This window comes from Xenopus laevis, chromosome 9_10S, assembly GCF_017654675.1.
Source record: "Xenopus laevis strain J_2021 chromosome 9_10S, Xenopus_laevis_v10.1, whole genome shotgun sequence".
In the NCBI taxonomy this organism is placed as follows: Eukaryota; Metazoa; Chordata; class Amphibia; order Anura; family Pipidae; genus Xenopus; species Xenopus laevis.
The window spans coordinates 9,163,341-9,179,661 of NC_054388.1; the positions used below are offsets into that span (position 1 = coordinate 9,163,341).

The 16,321-nt window shown below is 43.4% G+C and overlaps 1 protein-coding gene across 2 annotated transcripts in view; it reads right to left on the minus strand.

Moving 5' to 3' along the window:
- LOC108702589 (beta-1,4-galactosyltransferase 5) overlaps nt 1–3,264 on the minus strand; it is a 34,055-nt gene extending 30,791 nt beyond the window's left edge. For both annotated transcript variants that reach the window (XR_005964820.1, XM_018238159.2), the window contains exon 1: nt 2,676–3,264. Coding sequence is in view for 1 of the 2 variants with exons in the window: in XM_018238159.2 (XP_018093648.1) it covers nt 2,676–2,796 (121 nt within the window). In the remaining variant the exon portion in view is untranslated. The remainder of the gene's footprint in view (nt 1–2,675) is intronic.
- Nucleotides 3,265–16,321: the final 13,057 nt, after the last annotated feature.

Genomic DNA, 16,321 nt, shown 5'->3' on the forward strand with positions numbered 1-16,321 from the left:
GCACCGAATCCAGGATTCGGTTCGGGATTCTGCCTTTTTCAGCAGGATTCGGCCGAATCCTTCTGCCCAGCTGAACCGAGTCAGAATTTGCATATACAAATTAGGGGCAGGAGAGAAATAGCGTTACTTTTTGTCACAAAACAAGGAAGTAAAAAATGTTTCCCCCTTCCCATCCCTAAATTAGGATTTGGTTCGGTATTCTGCCGAATTTCTCGCGAAGGATTCGGAGGTTCGGTCGAATCCAAAATAGTGGATTTGGTGCATCCCTAATGGGAAGCCGTTCCACCAAACGGGTGGGGGGACATAGAGTATGAAGAGTGGGGGAGCTGTTCCAGTTTGCAGAAAGGGGTTAATGCACAGACGACTTATTGCAGAACGGCGGAATCACAAATGTTGCATATCATGTGATTCTGTTGCATGCAACATTTTTCTGCCAAACTTACCCATGTATCCAGAGAGGATCAAATTTGGTGTATAACATGCAAATGCCCTCTATTGACCTACGCTGCATTTAGATTTTTGCAGGAAGTAAAGAGTCGTTTTGGCAACGGCAGGACCAAAAAGGGTGCAGAATTGCACATCCCCCGATATCATCATGTCGGTTAATATGCCTTCAATCACGCGTGGTGCACAGGGACAGTCAGGCGGGTATAATGAAAGGGGACACAGATCAGCAGAGGTATATGATTATATAGTGTAATAGTGGGTACAGAGATAGGCCTTCCAATGAGGTAGAACACTCTTTCCAATGCCTTTGCTTGGAACACTGTGCATTTCCCACAATGCCAGTTTATCAACTGTCACACAATCCTTCCCAAACTGCAGTAGAATAACCTGGGAAATTCTCTCAATTCATATACCAGAATGACAATTTTCATGTATCCGTCAATTACAGAGTTACAGATATATATATAAGATAGATAGATAGATAGATAGATAGATAGATAGATAGATAGATAGATAGATAGATAGATAGACAGACAGGTATTTGTCCCGTTATCCTGAAACCAGTTATCCAGAAAGCTAATTGGAGGTAAAACCAGTCAATTATTTTTTATTTTTTTTTAATGTTTACATGATTTTCTAGTAGACTTAAGGTATGAAGATCCAAATTACAGAAAGATCCACTATCTGGAAAACCCCAGGTCCCCAGCATTCTGTATAACAGGTCCCATACCTGTATATGCATCCTGTCCATCTTATAATAACATAAAGGGAAACTTAAAACATAGTCCAAAATAGGAAGGAAAAGACTGTATGGCTTCCATCTGGAAAACCCCAGGTCCCAAGTATTTTGGATAACAGGTCCCATACCTGTATCGGTATGAGATCCATTATCCGGAAACCCATTATCCAGAAAGCTCTGAATTACAGAAAGGTCGTCTCCCATAGACTCTATTATGATCTAATAATCCTAATTTTTAAAAATGATTTCCCTTTTCTCTATAATAATAATAATAATAATAATAATAATAATAATAATAAAACAGTACCTTGTAATTGATCCAAACTAAAATATAATTAGTCCTTTCTGGAAGCAAAACCAGCCTATTGGGTTTATTTAATTTTTACATGATTTTCTAGTGGACCCCAGTAGATCCCAGTTACGGAAAGATCATTCATATGAAAATCCCAGGTCCCCAGCATTCTGTATAACAAGTCCCACACCTGTATATGCATCCTGACCATCTTATAATAACATAAAGGGAAACCTAAAACATAGTCTAAAGGAGGAAGGAAAAGACTGTATGGCTTCCACGCCCATCCAGCAGCCGAAGGGTTATCCTTTGTACATTGAGAAATCCCTGAAAGGCACAATCCCCCTGAGATGTTTTTTTTTTATATTCCCATACCAGCGGCAGAGTCATCTTCAGGAAACACGCCTTTAGCAGGGAGGACTCTGCAGACATGTCACAGAGATTCCTCGCTAGAAATCTGCGGGTGAGCTGCTCGCCACTAAATGTGCCCAAATAAATTGTGCACCCAGCACTGTCACTCAGCTACATGCAGAGGTGGGGATTAATGATATAAAATATACATACAGCACTTGCATCTGACCTGCCTGTATACTTGTCAGGGCAATTGTTACAATGGGAGCTGAACCTCATACCAATTATCTTCCCATCTGCAATTACCTAACACATTCAACATGAAAGCAGCCATGCCTCAAATCAAGCAGAAGAGCTGACAATTACGTTATGCTGATGATAACGGAGCTCTAAGATAAAGCAATGCCATCACAGCAAGACGTAGGCAGCAGAGCTGACAATCTCCCGGTGGCATCATGATAGGAATGATTGCAAGCAGGCCCCTTTGATCCAATTTCTATTCTGTAGCAATTGTTCACTCATTACAAGGTCCTCAAAAGCACTACTGCCATTATATAAATAAATGGTGGTGGTGATGCCACAATGTGCTCCCCTAAAGCCCAAACCATTTGGTGCGGCCCATCCCCCCTCCCAGAAGTATGAATGCATTCAGACAATTTACATGGGATTTGTATTCCCCACTGTCCCAGCAACATTATCAATAATCAATGAGAATGATCAGCTAATCAGCACTTAGGCAACAAGGCTGCAGCACCCAAAAAATTATGTCCTGGCCACACAAAGGAGTAAAGGGGTGGAGTAGGTCAGCATCTGGAATAATAAAACCCTATTAAACATAGTACTTACCAATTCCAGGGGCAACATAGATGAAGTAGAGGAAAGATGAGGACAAGGAGAAGAGGAAGAGGATGGCCAGCACTGATCGATTGGGGATCCTCAGAATCCTCCTCATTATAGGGAAAGGCATTTAAAAACAAACTGCAGCTGGGATGAAGGGGCTCTGAAATGGCTTGAGGGGAGCTGGTGTGATGTCAGGTGGAGCTGGTGTGATGTCAGATGGAGCTGAGCTGATGTCAGATGGAGCTGAGCTGATGTCAGGTGGAGCTGCTGTAGATCCTGAGAGATTCACAATCCAGGGGCTGAGATGGAGCTGCAAGGAAGATATGGTGGATATAAAGTGTTTAGCTGCAGCAGGGAGGCATCAGCACTTGGGGTCCAGAGAATAAACAAGACATAAACAAGCAGTAGGAATAAAAAAGGGAATAGAGCTGCGTCCTTGGGGTCGGGGGGGGGTGAGGAGCCCAGGAGAGGAGAGAGAGGAGCAGCAGGGGATCCCCGGGATGTCAGCAACACACCGAGCTGAGCATGAATGGGAGAACACACAGCCCTGGAGAGAGGGACACAGGAAAGGGGCGGGGCCTGTTCAGTGGGAGCGGGTGGGCGGAGATACTTCGCTTTTGCTACAAAGTATCAGTGAGAGGAAACGGGGAGGGGCGATGTAGGGAACGTGGGCAATTCGCTAGAGGTCGCTCGTGCAGTTTAGGGACAGTGGGTCTAATTCCATCCCGCCTGCGATACGAAGCCGCTCCGTTGGTCTCTGCGTCTGTTCTTGTCATTACCATTGGGATTGGATTGATTATTGTTCACGGGCAGTGCTAATCCCTGTGTCTCGTTCAGTTGGTCCCTTTTCTTGACCAAGTGATCTAAACTATAGGGGGGCCCTTAAACAAAAACATTTTAGGGCCCCTGAACTTTGGTTGGCCACGCCCCAGAAGGGCCAAACACTAGTTGTTGATGAGGCTCTGATATTTGCAAATGCCTAATTTGGAAAACCTGGCAGGTAGTTTTGACCTGGATAGACTTTATGAAAACCGGACTTTTCAGGGCAAAACTGGACATGTTGCAACCGTAACCTGCTGGAGTTTGAGTAAAGCTGCCACCTGCCAAACTTGACCAGGACAGCCCGGTTTTCGAGAGGATTGTCTGGGTCAAAACTGCCTGTCCAGTTTCCCTAATTTGCAAAATCCCTAAAATTGATGCAGCGATTGGCCAACCCTGCTGTGCGTCATCATTGCCCCACCCACAACATCATTGTCCCGCCTCCATGATGTCATTGGTCCACCCCTGGCCGGAGCTCCCAGCGGGGAAAGATGGCAACCCCTGGAGGGTGAAACTCCCTCCCCTCGCGAGCGCACACGTGCAGGCCTGGAGTCAAAATAGGCCCTGCCATTCCAAGTACACAGAGGCCCAAACAGCCCAAAACAGCCTCCTACCAGCCCACTATATGGTAACTTTCTATGGAACCATACAGCAGGAAGCCCCTCTGGCATTTGCCAGAACCCACAGATTGCCAGTCCGGGCCTGCACATGTGCATTCACAGTCTATCTCCGGGACAGTGGCGGAGTGCTGACCTGGAGCAGTCGTCGCATCCCCAGCGTATTCCCCAATGCTGCTGGGCGGCATGCCACCCCTAAAGGCCGGAGGGTGAAAATTCCTCTCCTTGCGAGCACGCCCGCCTCCCCTCGCGAGTGCGCACACGCAGGACCACCATCAGAAATCGCAGGGCCCCGTACGACAACATTTCCTGGGCCCCTGGGCTGCGCCCACCGCAAGCCCCACCTACAGGTCCGCCCTCCCCACCACACAGTAAAAAAACAAAAAAAAATATTGGTGGCTAGGGTTCCCACATGTTAATAACAAATAAAAAGATATTGGTGGTCAGGGCCCCCCATAAAAAAACATTTGTGGCCGGGCCCCCCCCATTAAAAAATATAGGTGGCTAGGAACCCCACATGAGGAAAAAAATCGGTGGCCAAAATTGGTAGCCAGGGCCCCCCCCCCACATTATAAGAAAATTGGTGGCCAAGGCCCCTTAAGCGTCCATGCCTTCCTGAAGTCAGCAGCTCTCAGAAAGATGGGGGGCCCGGCTAATCAAGTGTGTGGCGTGGCCGGGGCCCCCTACAACTCTCCCCCCTGTCCCCCCCTGATGGCTGCTCTGCGCACACGCATGCACAATCTGCCTCTGGGACAGTGGGGGAGCACTGGCCGGGAGCAGTCGGCGCATCTCCAGCGCATTCCCCAATGCAGCTGGGCGGAATGCCGTCCCTAAAATATTGCCTCACCACAAATACGTGCCTGGCAAACCTAGATTTGAGCCTTGTGAAACCCGAACAATAATCTGGCCAATAACCATTTCTGATGTCAAACCCAAGGCCGGTTTTGTGGAAAGGCCACCAAGGCCGGGGCCTAGGGCGGCAGGATTTTAGGGGGCGGCATGTTGCACAACCACACCCACATTGGTTCAGGAGAAACAATCGTTCTTTTAAACTTCATGAAAATGTGCGCAAATACAAGGGAGAGGACGGGGGCAACGAACGTCAGCGGGCCTATGGGTGCCCACTATGTAAATCCAGCCCTGGCCAAACCCCACCCCCACAAAATCACCCCAATTATCATAGCTACATATGTCACTACTCCACCCGCTGTATGATCATCCTGCCCCCTTGTTCGAAGTTTGTGAAAGTCAAAGGTGGCAACTCTAATTGTCACAGTTAGATAGACTGCAAACACAGCTACGAATAAAGCTGGCCATCAACGGAAAGATAAAGTCGTACAAAGCAAAGGTCCGTACGATTTTCCGACCATGTGGATCGTCCTGACATTTTCCGTATCATGGCAATTGGTCATTTGGTCGATGGGACAGGTTCGAAGATTTCTGTCGGCTGACAATAATGTTTCTGACAATATCACTGGGTGACTGACACTTCTATTTCGTTGGACATAAGTTTTGTACAATTGCTGTCTGTCAATTAACAGCCAAAACATCAGCTGATTTGTTATTTTTATTACTTTATTTCATTTGAATGGTTAGTGGTAGGTCAGTAGATTGCAATGAACAATCGTTTGTTGTACACGAGTTATAAAACCTGAACGTTAAAGGCCATCTACTATATACTTATACAGGGCAGCCATCAGGGGGGGACAGGGGGGAGAGTTGTAGGGGGCCCCCGAGGTTAAGGTGGGCCCTGCCACGCCACACTTACTTGATTAGCAGGGGCCCCATCTTTCGAGAGCTGCTGACTTCGGGAAGGTATGGATGTTTAAGGGGCCCTGGCCACCAATTTTCTTATAATGTGGGGGTGGGGCCCTGGCCACCAATTTTGGCCACCAATTTTTTTTTCTCATGTGGGGTCCTAGCGACCAATATTTTTTAATGGGCGGGCCCTGGCCACAAATGTTTTTTATGGGGGGCCCTGATAACCAATATCTTTTTATTTTTTATAAACATGTGGGAACCCTAGCCACCAATATTTTTTTAGTTTTTTTACTGTGTGGTGGGGGGCGGACCTGTAGGTGGGGCTTGCGGTGGGCGCAGCCCAGGGGGCCCAGGAAATTTTGTCGTATGGGGCCCTGTGATTTCTGGTAGCGGTCCTGTACTTATACTAGGGTTGCCATCTTTGTGCGGCTCACGATCTGGGCAGGGGGCGGGGCCATGACATCATAGTGGCGGCCAGTGACATTTGGGATGGGGCATGCTGTGTGTGAGGCCAGTGTACACAACAAATTGTAACGCACAAAATTTAATATTAATTTTTTTAAGATTGTTTTTTACGCACATAACCGAGGAGAAAGAGTACAACATAAGGGAATGGGTTCTTTTTTTATGCCGTTTGTTTTTAATTAGTAAACATATGGTATTATTTATGAAATGTTTCCAATGTACACAGTGTATTAAAAACTACACTATAAAAAAAATCACAACAGAATGCCTTTAAGAAGGAAAGGCTTGGTGCACTTGGGGGTGCCAAATGTTAGGCACCCCCAAGTGATTGTATTGACTTACCGGAAACCCCGGGGTTATACCAGTGAGCACCACGGATCGATCGTCTTCTGTCTTCCGATTTATTTGCCTGGCTGCGCATGCGCGGTAGAACGAAAATCTGAACTTTAACTAAAAAGTCAGCTATGCCATTGAACTGCGCATGCGTTTGCCCCGGGAAACTTGAAGAAAGAAGAAGACACAATCACTTGTGTTAGGCACCCCCAAGTGCACCAAGCCTTCCCTTCTCCTTTAAAGACACAGTGGAGCTGTTTCTTTCACTCAGCCATGTAAATCTAAAACTTAATTGGCTTTTGGCAGAGAGCCCAGAATATGTGGCAGGAGCACTAAGATACTTTTGTAACAATTTGAGATAAGCAAAGAAACAATTGTAACAATTTAAGACAAGTAGGTCTCTTGGGGGAAACTGTGACTTGCAGTTTAAAGGGCAATTCACCTTCATTATCAAAACTAATAACACAGAAAAACCACAGAATTTTGTTTAAACTTTCATAACCTGCCAAATTTTGTAGTGAACATGGTAATTAGGGGGTGTGGCCAATAAAATGGGTTCAGTCAAAAAATGTAGCTGCACTCCGCTTGGCGAATCTTTTTGTCCCTATTTCGAAAATGTTGGGAGGAATGCGACTCCATTTCCTTTTTGGTAAATATATAATTCAGTCTTACTTTGTGGTAATACACATCAGGGGGGTTATTTACTAAACTCCGAATGCAAAAATCACGAAAAATTCGTGATTTGTTTTTATAAAATCGGACTCGCAAATTTTTCGGAATTTATTAAGCACCGAGGATGGAAAAAATTTGAATCTGAAAATCTGACATCTCAGACCTGTCGAGGTTGTATATATAAGTCAATGGGAGAAGTCCCAATGATTTTTTGATGTGCGCTAGATTTTGTGCAATACCCCAAAGTTTTCGGGTGAAAAAAAAATCACTTTTCTCCAGCTCAATGGTAATTGCAGGCTTTCATGCACATCTTTTGCATACCTCCCAACTGTCCCTTTTTCGGAGGGACAGTCCCTCTTTTGACAGCTCAACCCGCAGTCCCTCATTTGTACTGGAAAGTCCCTCTTTTCTATGCACTGAACAGCCAGAAAAAGAAACAAAAATTTCTCACTTAATTGGCTTTTAGCAGAGAGCCCAGAACAGCTAACAGGTGCAAATAAGATACTTTGTAACAATTTTGAGACACAAAAACACAGTTTAGATGAGGAGAAATATTTTCAAACTTTCATCACCTGCCAAATTTTGTAAAACAAACATGGTAATTAGGGGGTGTGGCCACAGAAAGGGTGTGGCAAAAAAATAGCTGTGCCACGTGCGGGAAAAAAATTTTTGTCCCTCTTTTTACTTCCAAAATGTTGGGAGGTATGCTTTTGTTCTGGATATGCAAGAGATCTGTGTGAGCTGTCCTGTTGTATTATTGCGTTGCAAATTATTTTTAGTATGGTTACCCTGAGATCATTTGCATGCAAACTGCCATTAGTTGCTTCCTGGGATGGGCTTTCAGCTAATGAATCAAGTTGTAGGGCATCATTTGCTATTGCAACAGGTATAAGTGCACCCGGAATCATGTCATGCGCGATTGTGCGTGAAGCCTTACCCCCTCACCACCTGCATAGTCAAAGATTATAAAACTGCCATGGCAATATAAGCATTGTTGATCTTGATAAACCTTTGAATGCTAGTGGAATGTTTTAAAAGTATTTTAGCCCACAGGCATAATTCTATATTTATCTAAATTGTTCATAATTCCTGCAGTTGTTTCCTTTCCGCATTCTCCCTACTTGAAGGTGCGGCCAAATTTGCATTTTGTGTTTCCCTGTTGCTGGAATTGGACTAAACAAAGTAGAAGGAACCAACGCACACCCTTCACCAGATCAGCCCGGTGCACAATCCCAAAGGATCCGGCAGCCTCACGTATGTATAGAACAGAAAAGGATCGGCACACAGGCATTCAAATTGCAGTGTTACCTGCTCGTTTATTGTGCGGACTGCAACGTTTCGGGGTCACGCCCCTTTGTCAAGTATGCTTGACATAGGGGCATGACCCCGAAACGTTACAGTCCGCACAATAAACGAGCAGGTAACACTGCAATTTGAATGCCTGTGTGCCAATCCTTTTCTGTTCTATTGGACTAAACAACCCATTGAAGTGCTTGTGTATGTGTTTTTTTTAACACATTGGTTGGTGTTAGGCACCCTTTAACTTTCGATCATGGACCCCGATGTATTTTTCCATACCTGAGTAAACAGCTCTAGACACTCTGTCTCTGTATGTTTAGGATAGCAGCTGCCAAAAGGGCATTTGACTAGAGAACTAAAGAGATGGCTCATGTATGCTTATATAGGGAAAAAACTGTAAAAAAAAAAATAATAATTTTCCACCAGCCCACTGCTGGGCACTTGCAGCTACATCTGAGGATATAAAAATGAAAGAGAGTGAAAATAAGGAAGGCAACAAAATCAAAATTCTTTTCAATGCAATTCATTTGAAAATAACCTGCAGGTATGGGATCCATTATCTGGAAACCCGTTATCCAGAAAGCTCGGAATTACGGAAAGGTCATCTCTCATAGACTCCATTATAATCAAATCCTAATTTTTAAAAATGATGTCCTTTTTCTGTGTAATAAAACAGTAACTTGTACTTGATCCCAACTAAGATATAATTAATCCTTACTGGAAGCAAAACGAGCCTATTGAGTTTATTTCATGTTTACATGATTTTCTAGTGGACTTAAAGTATGAAAATCCAAATTAAGGAAAGATCCGTTATCCGGAAAACCCCAAGTCCCGAGCATTTTCGATAACAGGGGCTCCGAGTGCCATCCCGCCGGTGATTTACATTTACGCCGGCGGGAAGGCAGTTCAGGGAGATTAGTCGCCCTGAAGAATCTGCCTGTGTGCCCTGACCCTAAAGGTGGCCATACATGGAGAGATCCGCTCGTTTGGTGATGTCGCCAAACAAGCGGATCTCTCTCCGATATGCCCACCTTGAGGTGGGCAATATCGGGCTGATCCGATCGTGGCCCCACGATCGGATCCTAACGAATGGGAACGGGCGGTCGGATCGCGGGACCGTATCAACGAACAGATGCGGCCGCGATCCGACAGGATTTTTAGTCCCATCCGATCGAGATCTGGCTGACTTTCGCCCAAAGTTGCCTCACTGAGGCAACTTCGGGCGACTATAGAAAACGCATTGCCTCATGTGCATTAGCGTTGCATTGTAGCCTATGGGGAAAAACGCTGAGGCAGTTCCGGGAGATAGTCGCTCAAAAGATGAGGCGATTAGTCGCCAGACGACAAAATCTCCCCGAATCTCCTCGTGTGGCCTTACCCTACTTTCCGTTCTTATCATCCTACGCTCTGTATCTCTCTAACTGCCCGCATCCATTAGGAGAAGCCTTATCTAATCATGTGAGAAAAGATAGCAGGACACATGCAGGGAATGGCTTGTGACATGTGACCTTGTGTTCTGCCAAGATATGGATGTAGGAAAGACAAGTCATTCCTCAGGTATGTGCCTTACACCTTCCCTGCACCCCCCCTCCTCCTCAATGGGTCAACCTTATTACACACACAGACTGGCACTGCTCATTGAACAAAGACGGTCACCGTGGGCAACCACCATAACGGGCAGCAACCATAACGATCAGCCACAATAGCTTCTCTTGTTTCATAGCGCAAACACAGCCGGAAACCATGGAAAAGATACTATCAAGGAGCTGGCAGGACAAAAAGTCTTGCAGTAGGCACCAAAACTGATCTTTGCATGGCAACAACCCTTACATGGCACATTCACCCCCACACTGTATTTCTGCATGAAAATATATGAAAGCGACTTTCTAATACACATAAATTACACAGGTTTAGAGTTATTGGTAAATGTAATAGCTATAGCAAACAAATAGCAGGTTTGAATGTGTAAAATTGTGGCCGCAGTTTGTGGATTGGCGGGTCTTTGTGATGTTCATTTGGTCTGACCTACCCATGTCTTTAACACAAGTACTTTACTAAGATCGCACACTTCTCTACTGTCCCTATTACAAAATTCAGCAATACCATCAGGTGCACAGGTGGGATTTCAGCCAGCAGCCCCTGACCCAATGGTAGGCCATGGAGATGTTTTGCCAAAATGGTATGCGACCGTGGCAAATTAGGGGAATGGCCAAACATGATTTAGTTAGATGAGTTTTTTTTGTTCTGTTTAAATAATTCCAAACATATCAACTCCCTTGTGGCCAAGGGGCATAGCGTTGATGGAACAATGGCGTGACCTGGTAAAACAGGCATGGCCAAGATGCACCTTATCTGGTTCCGTAGGGTCCACCACCACCACCCTCACTAAGAACCCACACTTGGTGCCAACTAAGTAGTAAGGGCCCTTTGATTTCTGAAGACCAACCCTGGCTGCTTTTAACTCACCCACTTTTTTCTATTGGTCCAAGTTCTGTGTAATGTGCCCTTTTCTGATGGGATATAGTTCTGTGTGATGTAATCTATGTAACACATTTCTATTGGTCTGTAATTGTATAATGAACCTCTCTTTTGGATGAGGCTCTGTGTGATGTAATCAATGTCATTTTTATTGGTCGACACCCCTTTAAAAAGATTGTGCTCGCAAACTTGTCTCCCAAATACTAGCAGCCACAAGGCTTGGACGAATTTGACCCATTTTGTTTTGCCAAAAATTCACCACCGGCAAAATGACGCGCAACACCATACAATTCTATGGGCATCATTTCCGCGGTGAAACAAGCCGAAAAAATTCGCCCATCCCTAGCAGCCACATGTTGGGTCATAGACCTATATTGGTTGGCTCCCTCCCTTCCTATCTTACATTATATCAATAGACTTAAAGGGATACTGTCATGGGAAAAAAAAATTTTTTCAAAATTAATCGGTTAATAGTGCTGCTCCAGCAGAAGTCTGCACTGAAATCCATTTCTCAAAAGAGCAAACAGATTTTTTTATATTCAATTTTGAAATCTGACATGGGGCTAGACATATTGTCAATTTCCCAGCTGCCCCAAGTCATGTGACTTGTGCTCTGATAAACTTCAATCACTCTTTACTGCTGTACTGCAAGTTGGAGTGCTATCACCCCCTTCCTTTTTCCCCCCAGCAGCAAAACAAAAGAACAATGGGAAGGTAACCAGATAGCAGCTCTCTAACACAAGATAACAGCTGCCTGGTAGATCTAAGAACAACACTCAATAGTAAAAACCCATGTCCCACTGAGACACATTCAGTTACATTGAGAAGAAAAAACAGCAGCCTGCCAGAAAGCATTTCTCTCCTAAAGTGCAGGCACAAGTCACATGACTGCGGGCAGCTGGGAAATTGACAAAATGTCTAGCCCCATGTCAGATTTCAAAATTGAATATAAAAAAATCTGTTTGCTCTTTTGAGAAATGGATTTCAGTGCAGAATTCTGCTAGAGCAGCACTATTAACTGATTCATTTTGAAAAAATTTTTTTTTCCCATGACAGTATCCCTTTAAATTTATCCAGTCTATGTACAATTTATCAGCCCTCTTGGAGGACAAACTTGATCTCCATACATCTATATGGGAAAAATGTATCACTAAACTGCCATTGGAATGATAGTATCCATAATGTAACTGTGATCACACTACACACTGACTTTAATTTTATCTTGATTATATTATATAAGAGTTATATAAAAAAAAAAAAGATTGTATTGAGGGGAGACCAACAGCCTATGAGTAAGTGCCCATTTAGGCACGAAATGCGTTAGGCTAATGCTAATGAGCACATTTATCAAAGGTCCAATTTCGAGTTCATGTGAGTTTTTAAAAACTCCCACAAACTCCCATGACCTATAAATTCGACCAATCGAAATTTATTAAAAAATACGAATTTTCAAAACTCGGGTGAATAGGATCGGTCTGAAAACTCGAAATCGAATTGAATTTGAGTTTTAAAAACTTGATTCGAGTTTTTTCTCCAAAAAAAAACTTGAATGTCAGGAAGGCTGCAAACATCTCCATTGACTTAAACAGCAATTCGGCAGGTTTTAGGTGGCGAATAGTCTAATTCGAGTCAGTGTATGATAAATCTCGAAAATCAAATTCGAATTTTAAAAAAAAAACTAGAATCTAATTTTAACATTTCCCTAGTCGAATTTGACAGTTTTGGCCATAAAAAAACTCGAACATTTGAATTCGAAATTTGAAATTCTCACTTCGACCCTTGATAAATGTGCCCCTTAGTCTCAGAACGTTTTTTCTGTCTGTTAGGGGATAATAGGAATTCTCAGCATCCAAAGCCCTCGAGCCTGGCATTCCTCACTAGATGAAATAAACTGAGTTTCATCCACCCACTCCCATGTTTGTATTTCATTTCTCTTGCAGAAGCCTAAGTAACTATGTGAGTGGTGATTTAATGGATTCTGCGCATAACTGTGGCTTTACAAGTGTTGTTCTTAGTCTGTTTAGTACTCCTCCTGCCCAAGTTCTCTCACCAGCTACAAGTGTAATTATTCTTCTCTGTCTTTTGTAACTAATGTTCCTCTTTAACTCAACATTTGTTTTACCATCAATAGGTTTTCTGTTAGTGGTACGAGAATAACTCGTCGAGCGTTTACTCTAAGGTCGCCAAAAGAAACAGTTTTGCTCTTTCAGATTAAACGACTGTTTTAAAGAGGGGATTCCACAGTGTGTGTGTGTATATATATATATATATATATATATATATATATATATATATATATATATATATATATATATATACTGTATATATAGATATAGATATATAAAATTATAGTGAGGAAGTGTATTGATGAAAGATACTATGGGATATTTACCAGCCGGTGAATCCTGCTTAGATCGCTTCCCGTGGGAATGGTAGGTTATGAGTAGAGAGGGAATTCCCCTGGGAGATTCCTTACCACACAGTTGAACAAAAGAAGCCGCTCAGATGAGTGGTGAAATGTTTTCAAGAAAAGTATATCATGACCTGGATGAATGATAATCTCAGTAGACAAAACTGTGTACAGTGAAAGGCAACGAAATAAATGAAGGGTCTCAGTTATGAAGGTAGAGACAGGATTGGTTACACATTAGAGAGTATGATCACTATGTATAAAAATACACAGATGCACTAGAAAAAATGTAATTCCTATTTAAAAGTTGGAATTTTGCACTAGACCAATAAAAAGCTAACTTCTGATTGGTTTCTATGGCGTTGCATTTCTCATATTACTATATAACCTTACTCGATTGTGGTGCTACAGACCTATGGCTGGCAACTGGAATTTAGCTTAAAGAGCCAGTCGCTGGTCTGACGCAGAAGAAAGAAGCAGAGGAGCTGTAACAGAACCTCAGAGATTTCAGGGTCCCTATTCCATGAACATTTATTGTAAAATCGCTTGTGTAGAAAAAAAGGGTGCATTAAAGGGGTTGTTCACCTTAAAATTAACTTTTAGTATGATCTAGTAAGGGATATTCTGAGATCATTTGCAATTAGTTTTCATTTTATTCATTATTAGTGGTTTTTGAGTTATTTAGCTTTTTATTCAGCAGCTCTCCAGTTTGCAATTTTAGCAATCTGGTTGCTATGGTGCAAATGACCCTAGCAACCATGCATTGATTTAAATAAGAGACTGGCATATGAAAAGGGGAGAGGCCTGAATAGAAAGATGAGTAATAAAAAGTAGCCTTAGGGCAGAGAGACACGCTGCTATTTTGGGAGATTAGTCGCCCATCGACTAATCTCCCCGAACTGCCTTCCCGCTGGCTCGAATGTACCGCCGGCGGGATGGTACTTGGATCGCTTCGGCTTTCTGAAGTCGCCCGCAGTTTCCTCATGAGGCAACTTCGGGCGACTTCAGAAAAACTAAGCATTCCGAGTGCCATCCAACCGGTGATTTACATTCTAGCCGGCGGGAAGGCAGTTCAGGGAGATTAGTTGCCCAAAAGAAGAAGCCATTTGTCGCTGGGCGACTAATCTCCCGAAATAGCAGCGCGTGTCTCTGCCCTAACAGAACATTGTTTTTTTTTAGATGGGGTCAGTGACCTCCATTTGAAAGCTGGAAAGAGTCAGAAGAAAAAGGCAAATCATTTTAAAAAACTAAAAACATTTAATAATGAAGACCAATTGAAAAGTTTCTTAGAAATGAACATTCCATAAAATGCTAAAAGTTAATGTAAAGGTGGAAGCTCAGGTTTAGTGAATGACCCCTCTCCATGCAAAGACTAAAGCTAAATTGTTGGTTGGTAAACACAGATAGTACAATTTCTAAACATAACTCTTTCATTCCCTCTCCGTTTAGAACTCTGCCTTGGAAGCACTAAGCATTTGGACGGGTTCCCGTGGCATCCGATGAATGGGATCCAATTTCAGTGCTTCCAACTTTGTGAATTAATCAGTAGATACTTAATGATGTGGAGGCTCTAGATCTCATATTACCATCAAAATAACAATGATGATGAGAGACAGAGAGCGAGAGAGAGGCAGAGACAAAGAGATATGATGGAAGATTATTAGGTTTTAGGCTGAAGCCATTTTTTCTATGTTTTCTAATTACTTTTTCAATGATGTGTATCACGTACTGTGGGGATTGAGAATGGACTAATTATGTAGACCATGTCTAAAGGCAGATAAAAGCTGTTGACAGACCGAGTCGGCAGCTTATTGGCCCATCAGTGGGACTATCAGACGGGATTCCCCAATCAATATATCTCGATCGCGCAGGTTAAAAAATCTGTGTGTTTATGTGGTCCCGCGATTCGATCACCTGTAACAGATGCATTATGATGGCCCACAATTGGATCAGCCAGATATCTACATCTTTGGCCACCTTTACTTGGTCTTCCTGTGTCATGTTTACTGCTCAATGTTATTTTACTATGGTTTCATGTTCTGTTTTTCCTACTACTGCTGGTGTGCATTGCTACACTAAGGGGCAAATTCACTAAGATTCGTAGTTGCGCCAGGCGTAACTTCGCCGCACTTCGCCAGGCGTAGTTTCGCCAGCGCTTCGCAAATTCACTAAAATCCGAAGTTGCGCTCAGGGGTAGCGTAAGGTTGCGAAGTTGCGCTAGCGTTGATTCGCTAAGCGAAGCGAAGTTACGCTAGCGATGGTTAATTTGCATACGGCGCCAAATTCAAATTTCAATGGAGGTATACGTAGAATCTCTACAAATGCCTGGGAAACCTTCAAATCATCAAATAAAATTTTTATTTTGCCCTACACATGTGCCCACTGTATAGGTAAGTTGCCATGAGTCAGGAAATGTAGGGGGAAGGAGGGGAGCCCCAAAAAAATTTCGATCTTTTTCAGCCTATCACCCATAATGTAGAAAACACGCCAGCGTGTTTTGGGACTTAGAAAAAATTTTGACTTTTTTTGAAACAATCCCTATCTACTCTATTGCGCTTCGCCTGGTCTGAGGTGGCGAAGGAAGTCTAGCGTAAAAGGTAGCGTTCAGTACACTGCGCGTGTTAGTAAATTTGCGTAGTTACGTCCGTAGCGAAAATTCGCCAGGCGTAAGGGTGCGAAGTAACACTAGCGGATCTACGCCAGCGTTCGTTAGTGAATTTGCGCAGTAACGAAAATGCCAAACGCTAGCGAAGTAACGATAGCGTTCGGCGCTTCGGCGCTTAGTGAATTTGCCCCTT